General features: G+C 54.8%; 2 protein-coding genes across 6 annotated transcripts; one reads left to right on the top strand and one right to left on the bottom strand.

Annotated features, from left to right (window-relative positions):
- The first annotated feature begins 363 nt into the window (after positions 1-363).
- Positions 364-19033, top strand: CTNS (cystinosin, lysosomal cystine transporter). 5 transcript variants are annotated; one of them, XM_082605361.1, is made up of 13 exons: positions 364-492; positions 2146-2235; positions 3181-3357; positions 3481-3560; positions 7514-7592; positions 8757-8841; positions 12861-12964; positions 13075-13206; positions 13913-14012; positions 14103-14222; positions 15281-15451; positions 17182-17299; positions 17580-19033. In XM_082605361.1, exons 4-13 carry the CDS (start codon positions 3500-3502, stop codon positions 17711-17713), a joined length of 1104 nt encoding a protein of 367 aa, XP_082461487.1. In that variant the 5' UTR covers positions 364-492; positions 2146-2235; positions 3181-3357; positions 3481-3499; the 3' UTR covers positions 17714-19033. The 5 variants fall into 5 exon arrangements, with proteins under 5 accessions (XP_082461487.1, XP_082461489.1, XP_082461490.1 ...); XM_082605363.1 differs by lacking the exon at positions 2146-2235; XM_082605364.1 differs by lacking the exon at positions 3181-3357.
- A 940-nt stretch (positions 19034-19973) lies between these two features.
- TAX1BP3 (Tax1 binding protein 3) lies at positions 19974-24977 on the bottom strand. The gene is made up of 4 exons (XM_082605365.1): positions 24846-24977; positions 21733-21852; positions 21254-21331; positions 19974-20946 (listed from the first exon to the last, which is right to left on the bottom strand). The coding sequence occupies exons 1-4, from the start codon at positions 24882-24884 to the stop codon at positions 20809-20811; spliced, it is 375 nt and encodes a 124-aa protein (XP_082461491.1). The 5' UTR covers positions 24885-24977; the 3' UTR covers positions 19974-20808.
- Positions 24978-25113: the final 136 nt, after the last annotated feature.

The raw sequence follows: 25113 nt of genomic DNA, 5'->3' as shown, positions 1-25113 counted from the left end.
AATTCTCGCCTTCCCATTGGTTGAGGGAGGCCGAGTCCCGCGCAGCCCGAGCGACGGGCCCCGGCTATAGGCGGAGCCGCGGTGGAAGGCGGAACCTACAGGCCCCGCCCCGCAGGTCAGGGTTTGCGATGTGGCCCGAGGCTTCGGCCTTGCTCACCAAAGTACCAATACCCCGAGTCTCGCTGGGGGATGCGAGAGCTTCTGTGACCCTAATAGTGTCTTAACCCTCCCACATATCCGAGCCCCCATGCCTGCCAAGTTGCCTGAGCCCCTCCGCTCCTCCCCACCCCCAAACTGTCTCGCTGAGACGCGGGAAAACTACAGCTCCCAGGGTGCATCGCGCCGAGACCTGTACTCCGCGGATCAGGTGGCTCGAGTCAGGTGACTTCTGGTCCGCCCCACATTAAGTCAAGCCGGCCGGAGGAAGCTGGTACAGTCCGAAGGGGCTCCTGCGTCCCGTCTCGTCGGTCCCCTGAGCCTAGAGGACCTCAGGTGAGAGCCGAGGCGGCTCCGACAATCCCCCTGCCTCATTTCCCAGGCGGACCCCCTGAGGCCTAGAGACTGGCACAGCAAGTCAGTTGGGCAGCCTGCCGCGCATCCAGCCTCCCTCAGCCGCGCCAGGGTTCCTTCCCTGGCCACTAGTCCCGGCCTCGAGGCACCGGACAGCCCCCGGGTTGAAGGGCTCGGGTGGTAGTGAGTGGAGGCAGGGGACACCGGGCTGCCGAGGTGGTGTGGGAGGCTCTCTTCCAGTGCAGGTTAGCGTCCCTTCCCCGCTTTCTGCTTAGTTGCTGCCTGAGTCTGGGTCGCAGAGTTTGCAGATTGCTTGGCAGAGGGGAGACACTGAGAGGACCACGTCAGGAACTCCTTTTGGGGTGCTGAGCGCCGGGCTGGGCTACGGGGGAGTGGGCAGGACGAGACCCGTCCCCGCCTTCCGGGCCTTTCAAGCTGGAGGAAGGGAGGACTACTGGGCCCTGCCTTTTTCAACAATGTTGAGGAAAATTACAACCTAGGCTTGTGAGAACCTGCTAAGTGCCCTAGGCAACAGTTGTATTTACTTTACATCATTGTTTCTCAACCTTTTTTTCTTACCAACCCCTTCCCCTTGATTTTTTTTTTTTTTTTTTTTTTTTTTTGCGGTACGCGGGCCTCACTGTTGTGGCCTCTCCCGTTGCGGAGCCTGTGCTCCGGACGTGCAGGCTCAGCGGCCATGGCTCACGGGCCCAGCCGCTCCGCGGCACGTGGGATCTTCCCAGACCAGGGGACGAACCCATGTCCCCTGCATCAGCAGGTGGACTCTCAACCACTGCGCAACCAGGGAAGCCCCCCTTGAAATTTTAATACTGCTGATAAAAGGACCACAAATCGTGCTTAACGTGTCATTTCATTTAAGTCCTATGATTTAGTTTCCACTGTCCCTGTTTTCACTTTAGGAAATTAGAGCTTGAGGAGGTTAAGCAGCACCCCAGAGTCACACAGCTAATAAATGGGGAGCTCAGGTTCAAACCTATGCAGTCACTCTCCAGGGCACACATTCCTTGCCACTATCGGTTTTACTTCTCCAAGAGAAGAAGATCCAGGGAGTTCCAGGTTGTACAACAGGTGACAGGATTAACCGGATACCCAACCAAGTGGAGCCACCACAGGAAACCCCTGACCCCAGGTTGCCCCTGGGAGGGGGTTGGGAGTGGGAGGCTTCTTGAAGCAGGTGGCATCTGAGTGAGGCCTAGAATATATTAATAGAACTTACACAGGAAGAGCAGCATGCCAGACAGAGCCCATTGTGGTGAAATTCTCCATTTCTATCTCGTAGCATTCACAAAACACTAGTTTTTGTGTATAATTATAATTTTTAATATTTTATTTATTTATGCACGCATGCATGTATGCATGCTGTGCCAGGTCTTAGTTGCGGCACGCGGGATCTTTAGTTGCGGCATGCGGACTCTCAGTTGCGGCATGCATGCGGAATCTAGTTCCCCTGCCAGGGATCAAACCCGGGCCCCCTGCATTGGGAGTGCGCAGTCTTACCCACTGGACCACTAGGGAAGTCCCTGGGTATAATTTTAACCTGATCTTTTTCAAACATTGTAATCAACCGCATATCTCTCAAGTTCGTTATATCTGTCCTAATGTCTTTCCTCCAAGGCGTGTCAGCATCTGGGACCAGGGAACTGCTGCTGTCCAAGAATTTGAGTTCCTCAGTCTACATTCCAATCCTGTGGAATGAGAGAGCCGGTTAGGCCTGATTCTGCGCCTGAGTTCTCAAGGAAAACCCAGACTCTGCCCTGGGGAACAAACTGAATCCTGAGCTTGAGGACATCAAGTGTGAAGAGCAGAGAGTGGCAAGAATGAGAGGGGGGTCATTCCACATACACAGGAGAGCAATTTCCCGCAGGTCAGGGTACAGAAAGCAGAGGGGCAGAGAGCACAGGGATACAGCGCCAAGGGCAAGGCCCCCAGAGGAGGCCAGAGAGTGGGGAGATGGGTGCCGGCAGGTGGGAAAGCTCCTGAGATAAGACCCAGTGATCGGGGGAGCTGCAGCAGGCAGAGAGGCCCCTGGAGGAGAGGGAGGGGCAGTGGAGGTCAGGCAGGCTGAAGCAGTCAGGGAGACCTTTTCGAGGAAGGGGAGTATCAGGAAGGTTCTTGAAGCCTTTTGGGGAAACTGAAACCAGAGCGGGGGCAGGGATGTTTCCACACGGACCTCTCATGGCTCTCCAACAGTCTGCAGGAATCCCCAGAGGCTGTCACAGGTGGCGGGCCAGAGCACAGTATACTGAAGCATTATGTGGAAGCCAAGTTACAGATATTTACGCTCACCTGCCCCATCTTGACCCTTGGCTCACCTGTTGTGCGTGGGGGTTATGGGTATGCAGCAACCCATCTCCTTCACTTAACAAATGAACTGCTACGGGGCTGATCTGGGGCTTGTCCCACACTGGGTCCCCTTTGTGAATGATCCCTGCCGGTCCCAGAGAAGTGACACTTGTCAAACAAAAAAGTCCTAATCAAGGGTTGGTTGGTGGCATTAACCCATAGACGCTTATCCCAGGACAGGAAATGAAGTTAATTTCCTTAAGGTTTATAGGTTCACAAAGTCAAATATCTGACCACAGTTTTAATATCTTCTGGAAAAAAGAACCCCCAGCCAATAAGGCTGCATTCTTTCTTTCTGTTTACTAGGTTGCACAAAGCAGTTGAAGAGGGAAAAATTCAGCATTTGTCCACTTCCTCAGGGTGGGACCTTACACAACCCACTTAAGCCTCTCTGAGCCCATTTCCCCACATGTCAAAGAAAGATAAGTCCTCCCTGGGGTCCCCTTCTCCAAGCTGGTGATACAAAGCCCATTGAAGTCACAGGTGTGAAGTGAAAGTCCTTTATGAACTGTCCGTGCCATGGTTCCAGGTGGCTTATTGTCCACTTGTTGCTAAGCTGATCCAACTTTAACCTGAACTTCTCTTGCTGTTTGTTTTTCTTCCTAGTTCATTGAAATCGAGGAACATGATAAGGAGGTGGCTGGTTGTTTTTATCCTTTTTCCCCTGAAGCTCATAGAGAAATGTGGTAAGTTTAGAAATGGATAAAGAGGGAAATGGAGTAAGTAGCCTGACTTGTTTGCTGCCAAAAGTTCAGGACCATCCAGATTGCATGTGTCTGCCTTCCCCTTGGCTAGGTGGGCACCCAGTGATTGGAGCAGACCGAGGTCTGGAGTCCAGGAGTTTTACAGGGAGCCAGATGGTTCCACAGATAATTAGCCTTCTGCCCTGGGGTCCCTATTCCCTTTTCTGTATCACCAACATCAAACTATGGAGCTTTGAAAATCTGGGATAATATCTGTAGAGAAGAGCTTGTGTCCCCACCCTGTGGACCTCACAGAGGGTTATGGGTCCTGGAGATGCTGCAGAAGCAGGTGAGGTGGCCACCTTGTTGCACCTGGTTCTGCCAAGCGGTAGACACCTGAGGAGCCTGCCTGGCATCGCCTGGTATGATAAGAAAGCTCTTCCCTTAGACAGGGACCGAGGAACCAGGGTGAAGCAGGGCTAGGGGCCTCACAGAATTCAGGCTGGTTGTCGAAAAACACGTCAGAGTTTGTGCATCCTTGTGAGGCGTGACCTTCAGAGCAGGGCCCTTAGAGGCCTGTATCATTCCATCGATTCTCCACTGCCCAAACATTGCTGAAATTCCTTCCATGAAAAGCTGTGTAGAGCCTCCAAGGACACCAGGCCCATTATTTTGATTATCTGGCTGTTGTCAAAAATCAAATACATCTTGGGAATTCCCTGGCAGTCCAGTGGTTAGGACTCGGTGCTTTCACTGCCAAGGGCCTGGGTTCAACCCCTGGTCAGGGAACTAAGATCCCACAAGCCTTGCAGCACAGCCAAAAACAAATCAAATACATCTTAAAACCCCAACTAGAGTTTCCAAATTAACCTTATACAAGCTGTGCAAACCCTGGCCAAAGCTTCCCAAGAGCCACACGCAGTGGGTGCACTGCTCCAATTATTTGGCCTCTTGAGTCTCTGAGAAAACACAGGTCATCTGATCAGCTCTTCCAGGTTTGTTAAACAATCAGTCATGTCACCTTGTAGTCACACCTTGTGGGTAAGCAATTTCCGAGAAGAGGTTTCTTCCAAGAAAGAAAGAACATCATGGAGTCCGGTGTTCTTCCATACGAATGCCAGAGCCCCACTCCGGACCTGCCGGATCATATTGTCTGGGACTAAGGCCCAAAAGTGTGTACATGAGCCTTGGCCCGCTTTAAGTAAAGCTCCATTAGTCATGCTAATGCATTGCCCTAGGAAAGAAGAAAAAATCCAACTGCCACCACTCGATTATACAGAGGGCTGACTTAGGCCCAGAGAGGGTAGAAGTCTCTCCCAAACTTGTCTCTGCTTTCGGGAGTGGTAATAGAGGACCAGTGATGAGATCGTTTGCCTTCAGAGTTTTTTGCCCCTGACTTCTTCGGGTGGAATCTTGAGGTGCTGCCACCTAGTGGCAAGGACCTGCGCTGGACCAGGCTGGCCTAGGTTTAAATCTTGCCTCTACCGTTTCTGAGCTGTGTGAGCAGGACACTTGCCCTCATGGGATTCTCCACTTTCTTCTATCCGAAATAGGGATCACGTTGCCCGTCTCTCACTGTTATAGTAATTAGAGAATGGGAGTTCACAGTACAGCAGAGTGGCTGGCGTGCGGTGGGAGGCATAGTGGAAGATGTGCCAATAAGGATTAGTTTTTAAAATGCAAAGACTCTCCTTGGGGAAACCTTCAGGTAGTCTCACCAAGACTCATTTGGTTATTCGGATGTGGTGTCCAGAGACTCCTGCCCTGGGGCAAGCTTTAAAACATGCTTTCCCAGGATATGATATGATGCCAGCTTCCTAACTGCCTCCCATCTTGGGCTAAAAAATGTCCTGCAGGGTTTACATGATGATAAGAATAGTCACCAGCAATTGTTTCGCACTCAGGCTGTGTGGAAATTGCATCACAGGCGTCACCACGCTTTATCTTCACAGTGCCCCTGGGAGGGAGGGAGTGCTGTGCCCTCCATTTCGCAGGTGAGGAAATGGAGGCCCAGTGAGGTTAAGTACCTTACTCTGGGTCACACAGCGAGGAAGTGACAGAACCAGGAGGAAACTGTGTGGCCCAGAGCCCAGTCTCGCAGCTGCTGAGCGCTGCCATCTTCCTTGGGGCTAAGTGAGGGGAAGTGGTTGAACCCTGACCCGGTTCTCTGAGAGCTCACAACCTCCTCTTTTAAAATGCAAAGTCAGGAAGAGTTAAGGCCATGCGGCGGATCTCCCACTCACCCTGACCACAGTCCCAGCAGAGCCCCAGGGACCCAGAATGTGGGTGGCTACCTGGCATCACTTTCAGTATCCCTGTCCTGGGCAGGGTCTTGCTTATCTGATGTGGTCCTCAGGCTCTAGGTAGAAAGTAACAGCAGGGACCTTTAAGTGCTCCTACCTCAGCTGTGCAGCCCAGAACAGAGCCTCGGGCTGCTATGAGAGGGGTGAGTGTGAACAAGGAGGGGCAGAGCTGCCTCCAGGCCCCAAGGATACACCTAAGGAGGGGGTGGTGGGTGGGGACCATCCTACTCTGCTCTGAGCAGCTTGGCCTCCCAAGGGCCAGGGTGGGGACTGCAACGGACTGTGGGAATCAGCTTGGAGACTTGCAGGCACTGGCCAGAGCCTGCATCTGCATCCACCTGCAGGCCAGCCTGGACAAGGCGGCTCAGGTAGGGTCTGAGAGGGCCTGGGTCACAGAGCCAGGCCCCAGCGTGCAAGTTTCAGGCTGGCAGGTTCCCTTGGAGGAGATGAGGTTACTCTCCGCACCCCCCTCCCCTCCCCCGCTCCCGCCGAGGTGTCCGGCAGAGGAAGAGAAACTACTAGGTAGGAGGACTGAGAAGGGGCTCAGACAGTGGAGGTTGAATTAGGGAACTTTTAAGTTTCCTTCCAACCTGAGCATCTAAAATTTCAGGTCTTCGTCTCTGCCTTTGAGGGGTCTGGGGAGACCTGGAGGGAGAGGGAGACCTGGGCCCCACCTGTAGCCAGTACCCACACAAGGACCATCTTCATCAAACTGAGCACCTGCTTTCCCCTGTGGACCCCCCCGCCTCCCCGTTCCCAGCCCAGTCTAGATTCACGATCACACCTTAGGCTGCGAAGGCCCTCAGGTGAGGGAGGTGAAGTAGATGCATGCCTGGGGCGCAGGGGCCGCCCAGAGAACACAGGAAGAGGTCAGAGAGAAGCTAACTCACTCCTGGTCTGTGGCCAAGTTGCCCTGGAGTGTTTGGCTTCCCAAACCTGCTTCCTCCCTCACCCCCGAGGCCTATCTGTTTACCTCTTGAGTTAGCATCTTAATGCCAAGAAGAAATCTCCCATAGTGAAACTGTTTACTGTTCACCAGTCTCTCCTGTGTCCCCAGCAGAGTCAGCCTCTGGAAGGGGATCAATGAATAGGGTGAGCTGGGTTTGTACAGGAGCCCAAAGGCAGTTCTTTAGAAACAGGTAAGCTGGGCCCCAGGTGTCTCTCTGAGACTACAGGAAGGGACAGGACCGGTTCTGCAGGGCCAGCTTAGCTCATGAACAGAGGAAACCATTGTGCTTTCCATCTGAAGAGGTGGTTTAAGCCCACGTGTTCCAGTCCCAGATTGTGGCTTGATTTCCTTTGGGCCAGTTGGGCCAAAAACTGGGACCAGTTTTTGGGCTCCATGGTTTCTATTTCTGGGTGACTCCTACAGACCCTCAGAGCTCATCGGTGGGAGAGGAGGAAGCTATAGCATCTCCTCAGGCCTGTGTCTCCCTCTGTTTCTGGCAGCAGAAGGGGAAAGAGCATAACAAGGACATTTCCAGTCCCATCACTTACTTAGCCCCTCAGAATCTCAGAGTCTCTGCCTAGGGGATAGAGGTGGTTATAAATCAGACTTCGCAAGTTCAAGTGTCAGGGTCCCTCCTCCCAGCGTCTCAGTGGGCCTGAGTTCTCTGACCTCATGACTCATGCCTCTGATTTGGGTCGTTCCAGAGTCCATGGTCAACTTCTCTGTTCCTCCCACCGTGAAGCTGGAAAATGGAAGCTCCACCAACGTCAGCATCTCCCTCCCGTAAGTTCCCAGGCCCAGCTTTGTCCTCAGCCCAGCTCATTCGCCCCACAGCTGGGTCAGGGCTGACCCCCGGCTCAGTCTGTTCATATTTAAAGTGTGATGCCCTTGCCTCTTCACTTTAAGACAAGCCAGGAAAAGAAAGGCAGCGGCCCTAGGCTGCAGACCGAGGTCCCAAAGTCTCTCTCTCCCCAACCGCTGAATCCTTGCCTCCAGTGGGAAGAGGATGACACGTGAGCCTTTTCCCCAGGTGAGAAGGGTCCTTGAGTGACCAGCAGTTGATGCCAGACTTCCAAGTGGTCCTTTCCAAGGTTTGAAATATTTGAAGAGAGCCCTGAAGGTTGGGGGCAAGGAGCTAAGTCGCTTGGCAGTGCTTCTGAGATCACATCCAACTGCATAGGGTGGATCCCACTGTGCAGCGCTCCTGCTGAGGCTCATCTGAGAGGCTCTCTAGCTGCCCTCTGCTGGTTCCCGCACGAGGGTGCCGACCTAGTCCAGACCGTGCCAGAGAGTCTACCTCCTCTGTATCCTTCCCTGCTTTGCCCAACTCTTGCCTCCCAGCCATGAGAATTCCCCAAGATGAAGATCTGGAACCCTGTTATTTTTTTCTCTTTACCCTTCTCCCTTTTCCTCACCTCTCCTGGGATGTCTGATCTCAAACCAAAGCTTTGGAACCAAGGCTCCCTAACGACCCGCATTCCATCCCCAGATCCCTGCCATTTCTGCACATCGACACCTTGTAAATCTGACACATCACCCCCTCAGCAGAATCCTTAAGCGGCTTTCCACCACCTTCCAAATTAACTCCAGGCCTCTAAGCCCAGACTTGAGGTCCCTATGGGCTGCTCCCACTCAGACATATCTCACTGCTCTCTGGGGATGCTGCTCCCTGCCACCTGACCCTTCTCAGAAGCCTTTCCCACCAGAGCAGATGCCACGGTCCTGTCGGCCTCTGGACACCTCATGTGGCACTCAGCCAGTTTCCCACCTTCTCATGTTCTCACTGGCCACAGGGACCCCACCTCTCAACCCCCCAGGGCCAAGCACATAGCAGTGCCTCACCCTAATTGCTTGAGAAATGACAGGCCTGCTGTGAAATCCAGAGGGCTGGTTGAGATCTCACGGAGTACAACTTCTCAGCAGTAACCAGACTCTTGTCCTCCACAGGCGTCCTTTAAATGCAACCTTGGTGATCACTTTTGAAATTACATTTCGTTCAAAAAACGTTACTATCCTTCAGCTCCCTGATGAAGTAAGTAATGAATCATAACTGATGGGCAGAAAACTACTGGTTAACAAAACACATTTTAACTAAGTGCTTGTGTAAATAGGCCACCTTGTTTTTATACCGTGGGCTGCCCCTGTCCTCTTATTCTAGAAATCTCAGATTTGGGCTTTGTTAGTCTCTTTGAGGATGGACGTTTTATGCTATGTAGATGGAATTAGGAAAGTGATGGTAAGAAATCTGAGGCAGAAATGGTTCTGAGAATGTAGAAGAAATTCTTAAGATGTTTTTTTAAGACATTGCTGCCCAAAGAGCATCCACAGACTAGGAGCATTGTCTCTGCTTTAAAATCTTTTATTTTCTTTTTAATTGAAATATAGCTGATTTACAATGTTATATTAGTTTCAGGTGTACAGCAAAGTGATTCAGTTATACATACACATATGTATATATATTCTTTATGTATATATTCTTTTCCAGATTCTTTTCCCTTATAGGTTATTACAAAATATTGAATGTAATTCCCTGTGTTACACAGTAGGTCCTTGTTGGTTATCTATTTTATATATAATAGTGTGTATACGTTAATCCCAAACTCCTAATTTATCCCTCCCCGCTAAAACTTTTTAGAAATGCCCTATCCCAGACCTACTGATTAAAAATCTGCATATAAGCAAGATTCCCCAGATGATTTGGGTCCACATTAAAGTTTGCAAAGCACTGTTCTGAGATCCCATTGGATGAGTGTTATTTCCAAAAACCAGTGCCAGAGGCTGTCTGATATAATAGTGATGACTATTTATAGTCTTTATACATTTATCTGTTAATACATACCCTGCTTCCACCTTACCAAGGTTTTGAGCCAATTACCAATCAACTTGATTTTAAAACAAATCAGTAGGGGGAAAAAAGAAACCAGACAAGATGAACACAGGGATGAAATTGATAGCCGTGAGGCTCAGCATGAGGCCCTGTGTGGTCGTAGAAATGAGCTGCAAATCAGCTCTGAGCCCCCTAGCAAGCAAACAGTATTGACTCATGATCAGATAAAGAGCATCTACCTAAAGGACCTGAGTGAGAGGGGAGTCTCATCTCATAGGGCCATTTCCTACAACTTCCCCCTCCTGCCCCGGGATATGAGGCCTGCTGCAGGGTAAGAAAAGCCGTTGGTTCTAAGAGCAGGTTGTGGTACTTAGCCCTCAGAGGTCTGGCTTGATCCACAGATCAAATTTAGACTCTGAGGAATGGACACTGATCACTTAGTTTAAGGGTCAAACATCTAAGGGAAAGATTAATCTTTTAAAAATAAGTGAAAGTCAAGCATAACATTAAGCCAAAAAAAAAAAAAAAAAAGCCTGGACTGTATGATTCTTTGTGTGTAAAGTACAAACACAGACAAAGCAAATCTATGGTGTTAGAAGAGTGGTTTCCCAACCAGTTTGCAAGGCAGAAATAGAGACACACGTAGAGAACAAACATATGGACACCAAGGGGGGAAAGCGGGGTCGGGGGTCGGGGGATGAATTGGGATTGACATGTATACACTAATATGTATAAAATAGATAACTAAGAAGAACCTGCTGTACAAATAAATAAATAAAATACTCCTATAGTAAAAAAAAAAAAAATAGTAGTCTCCTTTTGGGATCAGCGGTGACCAAAAGGGAACAGAACACGGCTTCTGGGGTCTGGAAATGTTCCATTTCTTGATCTGGGTGCTGGGTGCACTTTTCTGCACCTATGTTATAGTTCAGTTTTTTTTTTTTAAGAATTTAATTTAATTTAATTAATTTATTTATTTATTTTTGGCTGTGTTGGGTCTTTGTTGCTTTGCACAGGCTTTCCCTAGTTGTGGCGAGCGGGGGCTACTGTTCGTTGTGGTGTGTGGGCTTCTCATTGCGGTGGCTTCTCTTGTTGTGGAGCACGGGCTCTAGGCACGCGGGCTCTAGAGCGCAGGCTCAGTACTTGCGGTGAACGGGCTTAGTTGCTCCGTGGCATGTGGGACTTCCCAGACCAAGGTTCGGACCCGTGTCCCCCGCGTTAGCAGGTTCTTAACCACTGCGCCACCAAGGAAGTCCCTAGTTCAATTATTTTATTTTATTTTATTTTTAGCATAATGGTGGCAGATTCATGTGTAGAATGACCTGTCTGGGCACCAGCCCACTCTTCCAGGCTTATGCCTCCCTGACGCATCCCTTTCTCTAACTACTCCTGTCTACTCCCTGTGCCTTTGGAAACCACTGGGTAGAACTTGGGGGTCAGGCAGGCGGTCTAGGAGCCTGCCCTGTGAACCACAGGTGAGGTACATCACCCCGACACATCTCAGTTTCCTCATCTGTGGACAGAAGGTTAATAATGTCTCCTTGACAGGGCTGTGAGGATTAAAAGCAGTAAGATTAAAAGCAAGCAGTAGCAAGTAGCAAGTAGGGTTGCAGCTGGCACATAGAAAGAAAGCACTCAGAAAAAAGATAGCAATAAATTTTGCTGTGGACCTAAAACTGCTCTAAAAGATAAAGTTTATTGATTAAAAAAATGAAAAGCAGGACTTCTCTGGTGGCACAGTGGTTAGGAATCCTCCTGCCAATGCAGGGGACACGGGTTCGAGCCCCGGTCCGGGAAGATCCCACATGCCACGGAGCAACTAAGCCCATGCGCCACAACTACTGAGCCTGCGCTCTAGAGCCCGTGAGCCACAACTGCTGAGCCCACGTGCCACAACTGCTGAAGGGTGCACACCTAGAACCCGTGCTCTGCAACAAGAGAAGCCACCACAATGAGAAGCCCGTCGACACAACTAGAGCAAGCCCATGTGCAGCAACGAAGACCCAACGCAGCCCAAAATAAAAATTAATAAAAAAGATTAAAAGCAATTGTTATGATTTCATTCTGCCTTGTATCAGTTAATTTCCAATTGGAAGATTTTCCTCTTACCTAGTTCTAGAAGGTACCTGGTGGCCACTTAGAAATATGCAAACAACAGTTGCCAGGAAAATCTGCTAAAAATAAGAACAAATGAGGATGGGAAAGTAAAAGAGCCAAGAGTTGTACGTGTCATGAAGATGTAGCTCACGAGACATTGGCCACGAATTGGATCCCAGGCTTTGCAGCAGCCACTTACACCATTTCAATTGTCCTGCCAAAGCCCCCTGATTTCTGGGGATAAGAGCAGAGAGACAGTGTTCAAGGGTCCCTGAAGAAGCCACTGCAATCCAGTGAGCCACATCCTCACAGTGCCCACAACATGAGTGGAAGGCGGGCCCTGAAGCATCATCCAGGGAACAAAGAGATGGGGGCAGGGGGACAGTGTGGTTCAGTAAAGGTATCATCCCACTCCCTGCCACACTCGGGACTTGAGAGCATCAGGAAGCATGACTGGGAGGTCAGAAGTTGCAGGTAGGCCTCCAAGTACTGTTTCTTGGAGCAGAGCTTTCGATGAATATTGGGCAGAAATGTGGGTAAGGATGTGCTCCCTGCCGGGCGTCTGGTGTGTGCACCTCTTCTGTTTTGTCGCTTGGCAGCCAGGCTGGGCATGGGGCAGACATCCCTCTGTGGATCTGGAAAGAGCCGTCCGTAGTAACGGAAGTAGAGGTAATAGCAGTCATCGTAGGGTAGTAGTGATGGTAAACACTTCACAGCTTGCTGCGTGTCAGGCTCGGTGCCGTAAGCTTTATGGACATTATGTCGTTCAGAGCAACCCTGTAAGGTAGACACTTGTGTTATCCCCTTTTACGGATAAGCAAACCAAGATCAGAGCTCAAATAACTTGCCGGAGATAGAATGGCTAGTGAGATGAAGAGGACCCTCCCACCATCTCTCAGAGATAAGCCAGGGGAGGGCCTGAGGGTAGGGCCCTCCTGCTCAGAAAGTCTGACACTGATGTATGGGGGTTCCAGCTGGCTGATTAGTCCAACATTTCTCCCTCCTGTTAGGAAGCTCCTAGAAGGCAGGGGCTGTGTGTGACCTGTCCCTCCATTCCCTAGTGCATGGCCTGGAGCTGGGGTCCCAATAACTATGGGGCGCTGGACCTGATTCAGTTTTCCTAACAGGTTGTGGTCCCTCCCGGCGTGACAGATTCCTCTTTTCAAGTGACGTCTCAAAATGTTGGACAAGTTACCACTTACCTGCACGGAAATCACTCCAACCAGACCAGGTAGGCTGGCCTCCGCCCGTGTGGGCCCTAAAAAGGGGGATGGTGCTGGCACATGGGGTTTCCTCCAGAAGTCCAGCCCCAGCTCATCCCGGTCCCCACATTCTCTCCAGCCCAAGGATACGCTTCTCCGTGATCCACAGCAGTGTCGTCAGCATCATAAACCAGGTGATCGGCTGGATCTACTTTGTGGCCTGGTCCATCTCCTTCTACCCGCAGGTGATCACCAACTGGAGGCGGAAAAGGTAACCCATGGGGCTTCACGTGCAGCTTCACCTGGGGCCGGTAGGATGGGCGTTCCAACGAGCCTGTGGGCAGCCTGGGTTCTGACTTACCCCTCTGCTCTTCTTTCTTCCTGTCCTTTCTTAAAAGTGGCCTGATGTGAAAGTTCTAAGCGCCTATGTAGGACTTGCAGTGCTGGGCATTTGGTCTCTTGTGCAATTCAGTCCCTCCCTGCGAAAGCAACAAAATGGGGCTTCTCAGTGGAAGTGGAGAAGGGGCTGGGTGGGAGGAGCCCACCTGAATCTGCCGGGCTCCTGGTCCATGGAGCCCTGGAGGAATTAGTGTCAAGTTGTGCCCCAGTGCAGGAGTTGGATCCTTCAGCCTCAGAGACGAAAGCCGGCCCACCTTGATTTTAAAGACAAGGGCCCAGGCGTCATGCACCAAGGACGCCTAGGCCACCAAGGAACGTGGGCCTCTGAGGGGCTGCTGAGCTGGGAACCGGGGAGGGAGGCGCTTCCTCTCTGCAGGAAGCCTCCAGACAATCCCAGGAGGGTGGGGTTCGGTGGCATTGGGGGTGGCATGGAAAGGGACCTGAGGACTGTGCTCTCCTTGAGGGAGCCAGGCCCTCCTTCCTGTGTGCTGGGAGCTCTGTCCCCTCCAGCCCCCGGCGGCCCCCAGTCTCACCCCCTGCTCTGCTTTGTCTCCCCGTCCCCCCGCCCCCCTCCTCAGTGTCGTGGGTCTGAGCTTTGACTTCGTGGCCCTGAACCTGATGGGCTTCGTGGCCTACAGCGTGTTCAACATCGGCCTCCTCTGGGTGCCCTCCATCAAGGTACGGCCCTGCTCGCCCCCACAGCCCAGTCCAAGCTGTCCGGTGGTCTGGCCACCCCTCACCCCCCAGCTTCTCCCCACTCCCAAACAGGAGCAGTTTCTCCTCAAATACCCCAATGGCGTGAACCCCGTGGACAGTAATGACGTCTTCTTCAGCCTGCACGCGGTCGCCCTCACCCTGGTTATCACGGTGCAGTGCTTCCTGTACGAGGTGAGCAGTGACCCTGGCACCCGCCGCAGCCTGCGCTGCCCAGGCCAACACCCGGTGGCACCTGCTGCCCATACCTGCCGTTTTACAGGAGACATGGAAACCCCCAGAAGGGAAATGTGTCTGTTCACTCACATCTGCTGGCCTATTATCCAGACCCCACGCTGGGCACAGGGAACACCCCGTAAGCCCAAGTCCTCAGGCCGCCCCAGATTTGGGGTGAGGGACACAGAGGGAGGCAGTGATGGCCCAGCAGGCTGAGAGCTGAGCGGTCAGGGAGAGCACAGGTAGCTCGTGGGCCCCACGACTCAGCCAGGGAGGAGGGGGAAGGAGGGCACTGAGTTGCGGTCTGAGGGATGAGTGACGTTCCCATGGCGGTGGGGAAGAGGGCCAGGGTGGGGCACCCCAGCCGGAGGACAGGACTGTGAAGGCCAGGGAGCAGCGAGAGGGACCGTGAGCAGATGGGGTGGCCAGGGTGGCAGTGGAGGGAGCAGGAGAGGCCCTGGGGGGCTCTGGGGGCCGGGCTGAGGAGCCCGGGCACAGCTGTGCTGCTGGAGGGCCGTCTGCTGTCTCAGCAGGAGGACGTCGTGAGTTCGTGCGTGTTCAGGGCATCGCTGATGCTACTGTTTCCTTTCCCGTCCCTGTGGGTGCACCACTTCCCTTGGGGAGTTCTCTTCCCACACACAAGGCCGGCCAGAGCTGCTTGGCCCCCACCTTCCTGAATCTTCTAGGTTTTCTTACCCTTTGCTGAGAAGGTTAGATGAGGGAGGCTTGCTTTTGGGAAAGAGATTCCAGAGCCAATCAGGCTCCCTCGGGTCGTGGAAGGAGCCTGGGCCGAGATGAGGTGCCAGGCGTCCAGCGTGATGGGGGCCATGTCCCCAGCACCCTTCACTCCTGGTGGGCTCTGAGAGGGACCCGGCTCTACAACATGGGAACAGGAAGCAGATGGGCTCTTCAAGTCCCAGAGGATGGAACCAGAGACCCCGATGGTGACAAGGTGCAGTTGGTGCTGGGCTCTCTGCACCCCACCCATCCCTTCCCCTTCCCTGTCTCGTCCTCAGCGAGGCAACCAGCGGGTGTCCTGGCTGGCCATCAGCTTCCTCGTGCTCTCCTGGCTCTTCACACTCATCACCCTGATCACAGCCGCGGTCAGGGCCACCACGTGGCTGCAGTTTCTCTTCTGCTTCTCCTACATCAAGCTGGCAGTGACGCTGGTCAAGTATTTTCCACAGGTACCTCCAGGGTCTGCCCGCCTTTTCCACAGGTACCTCCAGGGTCTGGCCGTTAGCGTGAGAGGGATGAGACACAGACCCTGGACCCGGCTCCCTTGGGGCAGCTTCTGGCCGGGGTGAAATGTGGATGGAAAACTACAGGGAGGAGGCTGGCAAGCCCAGCCGGAGTGGGGCCTCACAGAAAACCGGCTGTGACCAGTACTTGCTCTTCCCAGGGGCCAGGAATCCCACGGGGAAGTCAGTGGCCGCTTCTCTGACTCATGCTCAGCTCTGAGAGTCAAGGGTTGTGCAGGTCACTCCCATCTCTCTCCAGCCCCACCTTTCTAATGACTTCACCTTTGCCCCCCACCCTACCACCACCGCCCATTACCAACAACTGATGACCCTGACGAGCCACAGCAGGGTACCAGGAAGATGAGGTGGGAGGGGGGAACCCACCACCATTCAGGGTCCTCGTTGTGAGCCCTCAGCACCCCCCCTCGAGTACTCAAACAGTCCTATTCAGAGCTGGGTCAGACACAGCTTAAGAGTCAAACATAGCTTGCCTCACAGGCGGAATGGCCCGAGAGAGGGTCAGGTGTAGAAGAACTGCCAACTGCAGGCTGAATCTAGGCCCTCGCGTTTAACTCGCCTTCCCAGCACAGGGAACCTTGTGTTCCATGGGCCCAGGAAGGAGAGCATTTTGGCCAGAGTCAGGGCCAGTACCCTGGAGGGCATGGAAACAGAGCCATCCGCTTAAGGGTGAGCAGGACTCAGGTCTGTGGACAAGAGAGAAGGGGCGCTCCAGGCCGGGGCAGCCTGCACAAAGGCACAGGCAGAGAAGACCTTGCCCGCGGAGCACTGTGAAGCCAGGAAGGCGGGGCCAGGTCCCAGGGTGCTTGGGAAGGCAGCTTCAGAGTCGGGGGAAGGCTTGGGGGGAAGTGGGGCCTCAGTCCCTGAGCATGGGAAGGCTTGTGCCCGGGAAACCTGGGAGGCAGGAGCCCCAGTTAGAGATGTTTGGAACCGTCCAGGACTGGAGAGGTGGGAGAGGAAAAAGGAGGGGAACTGACAGGTGGCTAACTGGGAGAAGACCACTGCAGAGGCCAAGCCGTCCCCCCGGGTGGTGGGAAGGCAGGTCAACAGTCAGAGAAGCCCAGAGGGCACTGGCAGCTGGAAGAGGGGTGATGTGCGAGTGGGCTGGACCTGGGAAGCCCGAGGTGGAGGCCCTAGAGCCCAACCAGGGCTGAGGAGGGAGTTAAGTCCACTCTGCAGACGGGGAGACTAAGGCTGGGAAAACTCAAGTAACTCTCCCAGGGTAACATAGCTCCTCCGATGGTGGAGCTGGGATTCCAGACCAGGCCATCGGACTCCCAGGCCATGTTCATAAGCACGACATGAATTCAGTCCAGGCTGAGTTTGGGGAGATTCTCCATTCGAAGGTGAGTAGAAAAATCAGAGTTGCTGGAAAGCCAGGATAGGGAGGGCTGAAGACGATGGAGAGGCAGCAGCTCCCCACCCCTGTGCTGGAGTTTGGGGGGCGCGCGGAGAGGAGGAGGGGGGCTCTGTTTGCTGAGCACGCACATGAGACCCCAGGACCCGCCCAAACTGTGCCCAAAGGTCACTGTGTGTTTGGAGCTGAGGTCCAAGCGCGTGAGTGGGAGGAATGTGAGCCGCTCTTGTTTGGAGCGCGGTCACGAGGTGCAGGAGGCCGCCACTGAGCCCCCTCACCGCCCTCCATCTGTCTGGCCCAGGCCTACTTGAACTTTTACTACCAAAGCACCGAGGGCTGGAGCATTGGCAACGTGCTTCTGGACTTCACTGGGGGCAGCTTCAGCCTCCTGCAGATGTTCCTCCAGTCCTACAACAACGGTGAGTCAGCCGGCAGGCCCGCCCACTTGGCGGGCTAGAGGCACAGGGCGGGGCCAGGCTTCCTGGAAACCACCCCTCCCCCACTCGGGGAATCCTAGCCAGTCCCAGCCCCCAAGGTGAGGCTCACCTCAGGGCTTTGGCAGCTAGAGGACTTGTGGTTTCCTGGGCAGATGAGCACCCCCGCGCGCCCCCCCCGCCCCGCAGCCCCACGTGCTCCAGCTGCTTCAGGAGCTGCCAACCTAAATCCCAAACCAATCCCATCCCTTCTGGCTGCTAACAGACCAGTGGACGCTGATCTTTGGAGACCCAACCAAGTTTGGCCTCGGCATCTTCTCCATCTTCTTCGATGTTGTCTTCTTCATCCAGCATTTCTGCTTGTACAGAAAGAAACCAGGGTATGACCAGCTGAACTAGCTCCCAGGGACCCAGCAGAAACAGCCCAAGCCCTGGGCCCTGGTGGGCAAGTTGCCACCAGGAAGGCTGAAGAAGCCGTCTGGAGTGCCGGGCTGGCTCCATGTGAAGCACTCTCTTCCTCAGGGCCAAACTCCTTAAACTTGAACCAGCCTGGCTTCGTCCAGGACTCTTCCAGGCCGGGGAGGAACCTACCTCTGGGATAGACACCTGACTGTGTGCCAAGATTAACGGCCAGACCACTGGCGGCCCCTCCCAGACTCCCCAGAGGTCTCAGCCCCTCCCAGGCCTTGCTGGCCAGGCATCTGGCCCTCCTGCATCTTGATGCTGCATCTCTGTTTTCTTCAAGGCTTCAGGCAGCACACAGGGCTTCTGGCAGCCGTCCCAGGCAGGATTGAGCACTGGGCTTGGAGCCAAAGGCCTGGCCCCAAGCAACCAGCGTTTCTGGGAGCAGCTTGAAGGACTGACCTTGCAGCTGGGAGAGCCAAGGGTGCTTTGCTGCCACTGCTGTGTTCAGAGACCAAGCAGCCAGGTGCCATGACCAGTAGACCCGAGGTGCTGGTGCTGGTGGCAGGGGGGCTAGGACTTTGGGGTTAGGCCTTGGGGTGCCTCCTCTGAAGGCTGCATTCTCTGAGCACTCACCGTCCTGACACTCATTCTACATAAATCCACTTCCACGACTGCAATCACAGGTGGCCCAGGCCAGGCTCTGGTAAAGAAACAGTATTTCTGAGCCTTGAGGTACCCAACAGATTGGTTCAGAACCCCGGGCTCACATCCAGTACTCTCTGGATCCTTATCACACTAACGAGCCTTTTGGATTTTTCAGAGGGATGTTTTGGAAGTGAGTGGCTTACTTTCTTCTGCTGCTGCCTGTCTCCACTTACCCATAGTCAGGCCCCAAGCCCCTCCAACTGCTCCTTACCCTGAGTGTGGAGTACAGGACACACACACACACCAGTCTGTGCCTTAGACGCCTGTTAAGACTTGCCAGGTGGTGAAAACAGCTCCCCTGTTGGGGAGGACAGGCCCCCTTCCCTCCCCAGACACCTACCTGAGACTCACCAATTTGTGGCTGTTCAGGAGCCTCAGATAAGGACTTAAGACCACTTCACACAATCCTTATGGGCCCAACCTGATCCCAAAGCCTCTCCTTTCCCACTCCAAGCAGTTGTCCTTCCTTTGGAGGAGGGGAGGGGAGGGGAGGGTCCCAGGACGTGCCTTGTACCTGCCATGAGCTTGTCAGTCCACTCTCGTAGTTGTTAACCACGAGATCCACATGAGGGGCTTCTGTCCTTAATTAAACCTGATTGATTTCCTCTGCACACTGAGCATTTACCAGATGCAGGAGGCAGGGGTGTTGGCTTCAGAACCAAGTCCTTGGGGCTTAGGGAGACAGGCTCAGTCACTCGTGTAAGGAAATGCGTGGGATTTCGAAGTTCACTGATTCCAAGGTGGCTGCATGCCGACCCGGCATTTCATCAGGGGAGCTCTGTTGGGTGGTACAAGATGCCTACCTGCTCAGGGCCAGGGGGGTCCCACAGGGACCCTGTCTGCATTACCAAGGGCATAGCACTTAGGCTGTGGTGGTGAGCACGGGTTGCATGAGGTCTTTAAGGGCACGTGGGGGAGGAAGTCTTCCAGATCCTCTAGCCAGGTATAAGTATCAAAGAACTTAGGATCTTGTTTCCCTAAAGCAGAAACTGCAGCTTGACCAAGCCCACACGCCTGTGTTATTTGGGCCACCCAGTCTGTGATTGGGTACCACACTTTAAAGGTGGGAGATTGCAAAAATCTGACTTGGCAGTGCTAGGTGGGTGGGTCCACGAGTGGCAACAATTCCCAGAGCCGGTAATGCAGCCAGTGCTGGGCCAAGCAAAGGCCTCAGCGCTCCCCAGCATCTCCTCAGGTCACAGCCCCTGGAAACATTTGGGGCTGCATCCCTGGCTGTGCTAAACTGAATGCTCTTAAGAGTCTTAGGGGGTGGATGTTGTCCCTTGGTGTCCATGAGGTCCCTCCCCAATAGGAGCTGAGGCTAGGTTACGCGAGGGAAGTTGGGGGTTCCTGGCCCAGTTTCAGTGAAGGTACTCCCAGACGTTCCCACGCGGGCGGCCCTGGGCAAGCACAGCATCAGCGGCCTTGGGGATAGTTGGGCTTTGTCCAGAGCAGCAGGGGCCAAGTCAGCCAGCCTTATAACCAAAGCTCTCTCACAATTCACCCCCAAATATCCCTACCTCGTGCCTCAGCGAAGACCTCTGATGAATGAATTCCAGCACCGTTTATTGGGCACAAGACGTGGGGTGGCTTCCTACTGCCCTCTTTCCACAGTAACCAAAGCAAGGCTGGTTCCCTTGCTAAGAGTGATTCCCAGACGTGCATTAGCCGAATTCGAAAGTTGAACTGACATCTTCAAAGAGTACGATAAAAACACTTTGTATCAAAGTTGTGATTAAAAAAAATACAAACGTTAAACCCAAAGGCATAGAGGAAAATGGCAATCCTGAGAACTGCCCTGAAATGTCAGCCTCAAGCCTCATCTGAATCCTATACGCAGGTGAACCCGGGGGAGGCCCGCACCCCTTGGGGGACGGGAGTGCAACGGGGTGAGCTGTGAGCCTGCCTGGCTTCCATCTGGACAAACCTTCATAGCGTCTCTGGCAGTGAGTCGAGTCCCCGCTGGGAAACACAGGGAAAAGCATGGGGCACAGGCACTGCGGAGCCAAGACACGGGGAGCAGTGCCCAGCCCTGCGTTTCCCAGCTACATGGTGCTCTCAGGAAGGGGGGGGCCCCCTGCTCGCCTGCTGTGGCCCGGCAGCAGGGTCTGGGGACCAAGCCTTGGTCACAGATTGGGGACTGACTCCAACTCGGCTCCAGGCCCTTGTTTCCAATCCTCCGTGTCCAAGGGAGAGAGCTGGTCCCAGAGCTTCGGGCCCGTGGTGGGAGAGGGGAAGGCAGGTCAGGCCTCTGGGACCAGCTCTTGCCCTTCTAGGCGGGGGCCCAGCAACGAGCAGAAGCCAGGACGAGGGGCAGACAGAGCGTGGAAGTGGTGTCGCTGTACAAAGGGCGGGCAGGCACGAGTCGGGGGCCCTGGCGGCTGCTAGGACAGCATGGACTGCTGCACAGCCTTCTGCAGCGACTGCCGCGTCACCAGCAGACGCACCACCTCCTCCGAGCGCTTGGTGAGCCGCTTCCGGGCCTGGTCGTGTGTGACCATGGTCATGTCCCAGCCGTTCACCTGGCCCAGGGAGAGAACACAGCCCACCTCAGCTCGCCACCTTCTGGGATCTGAAAGTAGGACGGGCTTTGGGAGGCCTGGGTCTCCCAAGCTGACGTGCCCGGGCTGGGCGATGCCAAGCACCCCTCAACACGCCTACACAGCGGAGAGCCAGCCTCCTCTGGGGGTGACGCCAGTATGGGCTCCAAAACGACTTCGGTGATTCTCCCAGGTGCCCAGGGAGGCAGGCGGGGGCAGCCCCACCACCCCCAAGTGCTTTAGACCCTCTGGCCCAAACCTTGTTTTCCTCCTTTGGGACATCTGTTACCTGCATGATCTTGTCCCCAATCTGCAGCCCAGCAATTTCTGCAGGGCCTCCTTCGGAGACCCGTGTGACGTAAATGCCCTGGAAAGAGACAGCCCAAGTCAAGCACTGGGGTCACTGGACTGGCCTCTTATCCACAGAGCAAAGCCCAGCATGGCATACTCCTAGCCATCTGTCTGTCCCGCACCCAGTATCCCCCAGCACAAGCTGTGTCGAACAGCCAAGGGGCAAGTAGAGCAGCCCCATGGATGCTACAGCCCCTGCTGCTAGCCTCCTGGGCTCTGTCCGAGTAGGGCTTCCTAGTGCTGGGAGGGCTGGGAGGCCCACCCCTACTTATTCCCACCAGATCATTTCTTGGACCTTCTTAGGACCGTTTGAGAGAGATGAGGTCTGCTCCTTCCACAAAGGCCCAGGAAGCAGAGACCTACCATCTCAGGCCTCTGTGCCTCACAGAGAGGTCCCCAGACCCTAGTCCTCCTCACCTTGTCCGTCTTATCTTCTGAGAAAGGATTCTGGGAGGGATCCTGGTCAATTCCACCTCCAATGCTGAAGCCCAGGATTAAGTTCTCACCTTGACGCAACTTGTGAATTTCAACTCTTTGCTGGCAAAGATAAAGAACGAGTTGGGGATGAGTGGGTATGGAGAGCAAATGTGGTCTGTGTCCCCTGCAGCAGCCTCAGGCGGCTGGGTAGGCTCAGAGCCATGCCACGGGGGTGGGGCCCAGGGCCTCCTTCAGGAATCCAGCTGGTCACCAGCCTGGCAGGCTGGGGGGTTGAGACTCATAACTCAGCCACATCAACCCACCCACACAACCCTCAGTCCCAACCTCTCCCAGCTTCCTCTGTCTCAGGCACCAGCCTTCTCAACACATGCTAAGCCCCTCCTGGCCCAAGAGCCAGGGTGCTTTGGCTGCTCTGAAGGAGGGCCTACGTCCCAGGGGAGGGACCACACAGGGCAGGAGAGGTCAGGCCCTGAAAAAAAATGCAGGCACTCTGCTGAGGCAGCTCGGATTGCTGAGCCAGCCCTGTCAAGGGCAAGCCCGGAGATGCTCGGGAAAAGCAGAGATCAAACTCGCACAGAAAGGAGGAAGGCTGTCATGGCCAAAGGAACAGGAGCAGAGGCTTGAAGGTGCTATGGATACACGTCCAGAGACCGGAGTGTACAGCGCAGGACCGGAACTGGGAGGTGAGATGAGGCTGAGCCCAGGTCAGGAAGGCTAGGGAGTGCAGGCCCAGGAGACTGGCCCAGAGGGAGGGGGGGGGTCTCCCTAAGCCCCAGGCCCTGCTCTTGTGCAGTGGAGGAGGTGGAGGAGGGGCCTAGGGCTCTCCCACCATACTCTGAGGTTGTGGTCCCCATCTGTGCCAAGCTCCTTTCAAAGCCCTCAGCAGCCACCCTCCAGTCACCAGATGCTGGGAGCCACACCGACTGCCCCACCCCAAAAGTTGACAGTTTTAACAGAAAGAAGAAAAACACAAAGCAAAAGGTGACTTGATCTGGACTTGAGGGGCTTCACAAAGGAGCACCAGGCATTGGGCTGACCAGGATTTTGGCCACCTAACCTTGATTCTAGGCCCACTGGAGCTCTCAGAAATTCGGGAGTAGGGCTGGGGTCAGGCCTAATGGTAGATCATGGTCAGGTGTGATGCTAGAATGACCACTCAGGCAGTCGGTAAGGGAACAGATGTCTCACAGAGGTGGGATGTGGAGGCCAGGGGACATGAGCTACTTAGGAAGTGAGATCAACAGGCTCCAGACTGTTCATGGCCGAAAGGAGCCAAGGCGAGCTCCTGGCTGGCCACCTGGCCTGGCTGAACACAACCATCTCCCAGATGGGGACCCGAGAAGAGAAGGAGCATGCTGAGCTGGAGAGCCAGGAGCCATCCAGGCAGGTGTCCAGAGGGTAGACAGGCCTATGGAGCCAGAGTTCAGAGGAGAGGCCAAAATGGTTTTAACATTCTCAAAATGTTAACTACATGGGAGAGGGCACAGGGTAGGAAGAAGCCTCTTCCACCCCCATCCCCGATCCAAGACACAAGAGGGAGAGGCCAGACCCCACCCACCAAATTCAGATGTGTTCCTAGTGTGAGAAGAATTGGAGGGTCATGGTCCTAGGGTTTTGAGGAAGGCCCGGGGACCAGTCATGACCTGCAGTAAGGGGGTTGCGGGAAGCGTGACACCTGAGGCCCACTGGACCTAGGTCCTCATGCGCAAACGTGTGCGCTCCTCCAGGCCTGCCTCTGCCTCCTCTGACACACACCTTTGCGCACCTTTGACTCACCCTTAAGATCAGAAAGAAGTACAGGCTTTAGGACTGGGAGACAAGGCCCCGTCACTGACTTGCTGGGTGAGGTCAGGCAGGTTACTGCCCCTCTCTGGTTCCCCACCTGCACCCCTTTTTTCCAGCTAAGGAGCAAACCTGACCCCTTCTCTCTGGGGCAGCTAGAGAGCTGGAAAAGGCAGGCTGGTGCAGCCAGGGTGAAGCTGAGGACAGCTGTCAGCAGGTCCAACAATGTCTCCTCCTAGCCCAGGCCTGAGCTGGTGCTCTAAGCTGACCCTCACGTGTCAGCTTTATCAGTGGCTCTCTGGTCACACCACCTGACTGCAGGAGTCCCCAACACGCCCATCTGAGATACTGCAGCCAGTCCCAGGGCCCCAGGACTGGGACTTCCACCTGACCCGTGCCCTGTCCAGCAGGCATTTCTTCTCAGAGACCTGGCTCCTTCCTGAGGCCTTCTTCACACGACTGAGCATGACCAGACTTCTCTCTGGGACTCAATTTCCCCACCTTAGCCACAAAGTGGGCCTCCAGGCCCCATCCAGCTGTGGCATTGGTATCTGGGTCTAATGTCCCAGCCTCACTTTGCCTATTCTAATAGCACTTGGCACCCAAGACCAGCCAAGGGAGGAGACAGGGGCCTGAGCTGACCCCAAAGGGTTTCCTCAGGCCCCAAGTGCCAGGTAGGGGACCTGGGCTTTGCCCCAAGGGCTGGGGTTCCAGGGAACGTTCGGAGCAGGATCGAACCAGTTGTATGAGCCTTCACTCTGGACCGGGCGGCGATGGGTCTGAGAAGGAAAGGCCGCAGGGGAGGGGGGAGGGGCTGCTATGTTGGCCACGACCACCTCCACCCCGCAAGTCTCCCTCTGGGCGGCGGCGCCGGCTGGAGCGGAGGAAGCACTTCCTCATTCCAGAGGCTGCGACTCATGGACTTCGGGGCCGGCGCCCGCCACCCGCGGCTGCCCGGCTGGGGACACAGATCCGGGAAGTGGGCGCTTTCCCAGACTCCCATAGCAGGGGCCTTTCTCCTCAATCTTCCCTGCCCCGGCCGGCTGAGAGGAGCCCAACGCGGCGGCGTTGGTGCGCGGGGTCTGACCTCGATCCCGGCTCCTCAGGAGGCGCTTGGGTCCCAGCCATCTCTGTTGCATGGCTGGGTAAGACCGCGGCTCCGCTCCGGCAGAGCGGGAACCGGAGCTCTGGCTGCGGGTTTGTAGGAGACCCGGGCTCGACGCTTTGCCAACGTGTTTGAGGTGTCAGTTTACCTATCTGCAAAGTGGGGTCAAGCCAAGACGAGGAGGAGCCCGCGCGAGACCACTCACCACCACGGCGGTGACCGGCTGGCCCGGGACGTAGGACATCTCGACCCCAATCTGGTTACCAAACACCGCTCAATGAAGCCCGCAGCGAAAATCCCTAAGGCCTCGCCCTCTCTGGTTAACAAAGGCCAACCAGCCCGGCCCGCCCCCTCATGAATAGTTAACGACGCTCCAGCCAATCACCGGCCGGAGCGCTCTCGGGCTTTCGGAAGTCCCAGCGCGCGCGTAGAAAAGCGGAGAGAGGGGTGGAGCGTGCTCGGGGCGCCCGCGG

The sequence above is a fragment of the Mesoplodon mirus genome (assembly GCF_964341445.2).
Source record: "Mesoplodon mirus genome assembly, chromosome: 18".
In the NCBI taxonomy this organism is placed as follows: Eukaryota; Metazoa; Chordata; class Mammalia; order Artiodactyla; family Ziphiidae; genus Mesoplodon; species Mesoplodon mirus.
Note: the sequence above shows the minus strand (reverse complement) of the source record. Positions and strands in the feature narration are given on the sequence as shown.

What these genes read in the sequence shown, in the direction of transcription:
- CTNS (XM_082605360.1), top strand. Translation starts at nt 3,500, where the DNA reads ATGATAAGGAGGTGGCTGGTTGTTTTTATCCTTTTTCCCCTGAAGCTC. An exon ending in TCCTTCAGCTCCCTGATGAA is followed by an intron (nt 8,842 to 12,860) that starts GTAAGTAATGAA and finishes TTTTCCTAACAG; the next exon opens with GTTGTGGTCCCTCCCGGCGT. An exon ending in AATCACTCCAACCAGACCAG is followed by an intron (nt 12,965 to 13,074) that starts GTAGGCTGGCCT and finishes CATTCTCTCCAG; the next exon opens with CCCAAGGATACGCTTCTCCG.
- TAX1BP3 (XM_082605365.1), bottom strand. Translation starts at nt 24,884, where the DNA reads ATGTCCTACGTCCCGGGCCAGCCGGTCACCGCCGTGGTG. An exon ending in AGCCGGTCACCGCCGTGGTG is followed by an intron (nt 21,853 to 24,845) that starts GTGAGTGGTCTC and finishes TATCTTTGCCAG; the next exon opens with CAAAGAGTTGAAATTCACAA. An exon ending in TTGGGGACAAGATCATGCAG is followed by an intron (nt 20,947 to 21,253) that starts GTAACAGATGTC and finishes TCCCTGGGCCAG; the next exon opens with GTGAACGGCTGGGACATGAC.